The 5,635-nt window shown below is 40.4% G+C and overlaps 1 protein-coding gene across 1 annotated transcript in view; it reads left to right on the plus strand.

Annotated features, from left to right (window-relative positions):
- Window positions 1-2,601: 2,601 nt before the first annotated feature.
- The window catches only part of LOC119590995 (cartilage oligomeric matrix protein-like), a 7,655-nt gene continuing 4,621 nt past the window's right edge, over window positions 2,602-5,635 (plus strand). Inside the window, exons 1-5 of the mRNA XM_037939728.1 lie at window positions 2,602-2,764; window positions 3,140-3,317; window positions 3,563-3,844; window positions 3,956-4,068; window positions 5,154-5,238. Coding sequence (XP_037795656.1) covers window positions 2,623-2,764; window positions 3,140-3,317; window positions 3,563-3,844; window positions 3,956-4,068; window positions 5,154-5,238 — 800 coding nt within the window. The 5' untranslated portion in view covers window positions 2,602-2,622. The remainder of the gene's footprint in view (window positions 2,765-3,139; window positions 3,318-3,562; window positions 3,845-3,955; window positions 4,069-5,153; window positions 5,239-5,635) is intronic.

Consider the following 5,635-nt stretch of genomic DNA (forward strand, 5'->3'; position numbering starts at 1 on the left):
TGTAACGTTAAACTTCTTTCCAGACGGAACTCCTTTGGCGCAATCCCTTTCCTTGGTCGACAAAGCTCCTTTATCGCTTAAGGGTCCTCCATCGTCCTCTGATTGGTACCATCCGCATCTTCCTCAGCACAGGCCCTACTTTGCTCGCGGATTCTGGCAACATCTACAACGACGTATTGCGGGGAGGGCGGTTTGGTCCGTTCTGCCAGGCGATGCCGGCAATCACCTGGGCAAATATTAAGTACAGATGCAACGGTTGGTGGTGTTGCTGTTTTCATGGGATTTGGGGGAATTTAGGACGAGGAAGTGATCTTTTATTTTCGACCCTGATGTTGCTCCTTTGTCCCTGCAGTTAAGTTTCAAACAAAGTGCATGTCTAGGCGAATTATTCCATATTCATACCATGTCCTATGATATTCCCTTTTTTTAACCCTTTATCGGGCAAACGATCATATATGACAGTTTAGATAGCAGGTACTATATATCAGCTATAGCAGGCTGAAGTCTACTGAGAATTATACTGGGCTCCAGCCAACAGGGAGTCAGCGAGTCCTTCAGCTAGGCCCTCATTAGCATGTTCAAGGGAGTTTTCTACAGAGCGGCATTGCTAGGAAGATATACGGCTAGAAACTTCTTAGAAGAGGTAAAGAGCATATATGCCAAGGGAGAGTGTTCATTTCACTGTTGAAAGGGAATTTGATTGTCCAGAATGCCCTAAAGTTGCTTTGTGTCTCAGTAAGGAGAGGAATTGCCTCATGCTAACTGGATATTTGGGTTTTGTGATGAAATATTAGTATAGTTAGTTTTCATATACTTTCTCAGTCGTCTGTGTCCATGACAGACATTTGTATAGTTTTCTTTATTTCACTGATATCTATGAAGTTTTGCTTTATGAAAGAAATCCCACTACTAACTATTATTCCATAAATAAAACGTCGAAAGACTATCTACTACATTTTTTTTTTCACAGCCACCAGAAGTTTCCTTTGACACGCAAAGCTTTGTTTCTAGGAGAAGCTTTCCAAATGAACAGCCTTTTTATTGCATCAGTTTTCCAATATGACCGGAGTGCCTGCCCCCTGGGACGATTTTTTAAAAGAAAAGAATGTAAAAAAAATGTATTTTACACACTATTTGACAAAGAAAATTTCAGTTCACAAGTGAAGTAATGTCTGATATTCACAAAGTAACGGATGTTTGATAATGGTCCTTGCCACCCAATGAAAGGGATCGGCGACTTCAAGGCCGAGAAATATAGTGTTCAATTAAACGCTTTGAGAATGATTTACGGTATGCCCTTATGTTTTCTTTCTGTTTGTCTGTTCTCTTATTATCAATGTTTCTCCCGCTTACCCATTCAGCCCTTTCCCATTTCTTACTCCTCTCTTTCCCTCTCTTTTTTTATACAAATATTTTTAACAGGTTCCTATTTATGCGGAAAGATATAATAACTTGCAATAATTAAAAATAATATATATTTTCAAATATCTTATCGTGACAGACCAGGTTCCTCAGGAGATGTACAATGAGTTGTCAGCATCACAACAAGCTCTGGTGGAAACTGAAGAGTGGACTATGTATCCGCCGTGCTGGGATTGCCACAGCCACGCAGATTGCACAATCACTGACACGAGCCACACATGCACATGTCAACCAGGCTATGATGGAGATGGCACCAATTGCATTAGTAAGTATGTTGGATGTGAATATTAAGACTTTTTTTTAACAAAGGTTAAGTTGTTCCACTCTAAGAAATTTCCCTCGTTGAGTCTGGACATTGCTTTTAAGCAACACAGATGCAATTAGACTTGCATTTGATATTTTAGGTAGAAAACAACATGTGATTCTGTAGATCACTTCTGAAAAGGAATATAGGGAGTGGGAAAAAAGTTTCACCTTAATCAAGCTCATTTACAGACCCTTGTCAAGGCACACCGTGTCCCGAGGGAAAGTTCTGTAACCACATGTTCACGGCGCCTTTCTACACCTGCGAAGCACACCCGGCTTGGTCGCTGCTACAGCCCTTGGTATGGTTGCCTAGAATGCCTCAATGATCAGGAAAAATGTCAAAGTATGTCGCATATAATGTTCTCATTCTGGTTTTGTGGTGTACATACCATACATAACTGATACTGCCTGTGCTGGGTGTGTACACTTATCCATACTTTTAACAGTGCCCAAAAGGAGAGGCCGGTGATGGCACATTGTGCGGCCCCGACAGGGATATGGATGGAAGGCCCGACGCGGACCTGGGGTGCCTTGACGTGCGCTGCCGTCCAGACAATTGCATCGACATCTACAATCCAGAACAGCTCGACGCTGATGGGGATGATGTTGGTGATGCTTGCGATTTCGATATCGACGGCGATGGGAGGAGCATCGAATTTGTAAGGAACATCTGATTTGGTATTACAAACTGTATGAAAACATTATTTCTGTTTTCATACTCTTCTCTATCCATCTGTTCACATTTTTGTCTTTTGTCTGTTGCAGCAGGATACGTCTTGTATAATAGAGAAGCATAGTTATGCATTTGAAACTCTCAGCAACCTGGTAAATTTATAATGATTCAAGATAATCACTGTTCCGATCAATCATCTGTAGGATAACTGTCCGACGGTGATGAATAATGACCAAGCAGACAGTGATTTAGACCAACATGGTGACGCCTGTGACAACTGTCCCTCAACACCCAATCTGACACAACGTGATGCTGATGGTGACGGTCTTGGCGACGAATGTGACACAGATGTAGATGAAGATGGTAATAGTTATCATATGTCTGAGAATTAGGAGAATAAGATTGTTATAAAAGTTGTTTTAGTAGTAGGAGCGATAATGGGAATAGTCCTAATAACAAGAGTAATGATGATAATCATAACTGTGACATTGTGACACTGTTTGTAGTACTATAAATGATAACATTAACAACAGCAATAATTAGATAATATTAATATCCAGCAAAGCTCCAAAACCTTTTTCTCACAGGAGTAAAGAATCCCTTTAATAATAATAAAAAAGGCTGACAAAGTAATAGATAATAAATGTGGCACAGGTAAATATGAAACAAACAGTAGTAGTCATAAAAAACATTATCATAATAGGAAAAAATAAATTTAATCCATTTGTCTACCATCAGGTGTTGCCAATGGAGGTGACAACTGCCCGGATGTTGTTAACATTGACCAACTGGACAGTGATGGTGATGGAGTGGGCGATGCATGTGACAACTGCCCTTCAAATAGCAACGCCGACCAGGCTGATACAGACCAGGACTTTGTTGGTAATGTCTGTGACACTGACACAGACACAGACAGGTCAGTTATTGCAGTATTCCAAAAATCTGAAACCATGCAGGGCATAACAGTGTCAATGCATAGTGTCCTGTTGTATTAGGTGTATACCTGGTGTATTTGTGTTTGTGTCTATTGCAATACGGCTATTGTTATCTTGATGCAAAAGGGAGAAAGTTGATATACATTGCTTATCCTTGGTGCTCTTATGTGTACAATGCATCATGCTGTATTCATAATATATTAATCTTCAGAATTACATTTGACAGTGATAGCATCCAAGATGACTTGGACAACTGCCCAAACATCGCCAACAGTGACCAAAAGGACAGTGACACTGATGGCAATGGCGATGCGTGCGACACTGATGCCGACGGCGATGGCATTCTCAACACCAACGACAACTGTCCTCTTGTCCCCAATGGCAGTCAGACCGATTCTGATGGAGATGGGATTGGCGATGACTGTGAAGGTGACTATGACAAAGATGGCGTTCCTGATGGCAACGACAACTGCCCAAAGAACGCCCAGGTCTTCACTACAGAATTCAAGTAAATCTTTCCAACACGTTTGTTCTGTTTGCTGAGTAGGAACAGTTGTTTTATTTCTATTGTTTTTTATGCCTACGGTATCCTTTAGGCTCGTGATCTTTTCCATTTCAGAAGAGTGATGGTGGTTCCCTTGGAAGAGCCCTATCACACACCCAATTGGTATTTTTTACCTGGAAGGACAGGGTTCTACCAAAGAGAAGAAGGAGAGACCTCTGCTGCCATCGGTATGTATGGCCAGCATTGGTCAGACTATAAAAAGGAAAAGAGAAAACTTCAATGAAATCTGGACTATAGGAGCTGCTTTTAGAACCGATTCCACAAACAAAGTAAAAACTAACCAACCAAGGAGATAATACTTTGATCCTATATTTCATGATACTCATGCATTTGTTAATAAGGTTAGGATATTTTATGTAAAGAATATTGCATATTTTAACTCTTGTACCAATTTTGAAAAGATAGTTAAGATTTTATTTTGTATGGGCTGGACACAGCATTGTGTTTGCAAACTCAGATTCCCTAAGAGCTGTCTAAAACAGCAGCTGCGATTGGTCATGAAGCTCCTATTCCGTAAGTAATTTACGATGGTGTGTGGCCACATAGCGGAGATACGGCGCCGGAATAAACGTTGGCGTATACGAAGCTAAGTCACAGCGCCTTAGATGGCCGGTGACTTGAGTTGCTGCAGGACCGTTAAGGCTTCGAGCGCTCCTTAAGTCTAAGGCTTCTTTCGAGTATACACCCCTGGATCTGCCACTGAAATTTGGATCTGCACTGTTTTACTTTTACCTCTTTTGCTGTGACCAGAAACTACCTAATTATCCTATAATCCCAATCTACCGTAAACTAGGGGACGAGGGTTAATGGCATAGAAGGTTGGGTGGGGTTTGTTAACTAGTTTGGCATTATAGGGACTGTCCATCTTTAAAGATTTGGCTTTGCTGGTACTATTCTTATGCACGGTAATGGCTGCCTTGTCTGAAGAAATGGGAGTTTAAGGGCAAGGCTATAATTCTGTGGAAATTAGATTGCTAGATATTATTGGTTCCTTTTAATAAGGGTATTTTTTACATTCTCTTTTTCTTATGAGTAAATAATGGATTCATGGTTTTAGACTGTAATTCTTTTTCTTTTTTTTTTATAATATACACGTTTCTCTATCCGGTACTGCTGGATATGCTATTTTGCAGTAGTTACTACCTCTGTCCCAGGCGTCACTGAAGCCCCTTGGTCCTACGCCACCACTTTTATTCAGACCATTCACTGCACATCATGTACCGGCTACAATTTAGTCCTCGAACTTTGCCAGGTGATGTGAGTCTTGGCAGCGTTGACTTCGAAGGAACCTTTACGATTGAGAGCACTGACGATGACTTCGTTGGATTTGTTTTCAGGTATTTTCTCCTCAATTTATTTTCAAAATCTAACTCTTCTGCCTGGTGGATTTTCTCTTGTCTGTTACTAAGGCTTTTTTTCGGCTACAAAATGTCTCTTCTGTTTTCCTTTCATTCCCAGGGGCAGAATTCTTCTGATAGAAGTCTCTCATTTATTTTTATTTTTCTTTTCTCTCAAAGGTCTACTTTTTAAATCAAGTCTTCAGAGCCTACTTTCTGCCAGGTAGTTCCACTTGTATTATCCAGTTACTTATATCTTCCAGGCTCATTTTTTTTCTATTCGGTATATTCTCTTCTGTATTTAGGGTCTGTTTTTTCTGTTTAATTTCTTCAGGATTTACATATTCTGGCAGGTTTTTTCTTTTTATTCAGGATCTTTTTTGTCTGGAAGTGTCTC

Source organism: Penaeus monodon, chromosome 28 (genome assembly GCF_015228065.2).
Source record: "Penaeus monodon isolate SGIC_2016 chromosome 28, NSTDA_Pmon_1, whole genome shotgun sequence".
Lineage (NCBI taxonomy): Eukaryota > Metazoa > Arthropoda > Malacostraca > Decapoda > Penaeidae > Penaeus > Penaeus monodon.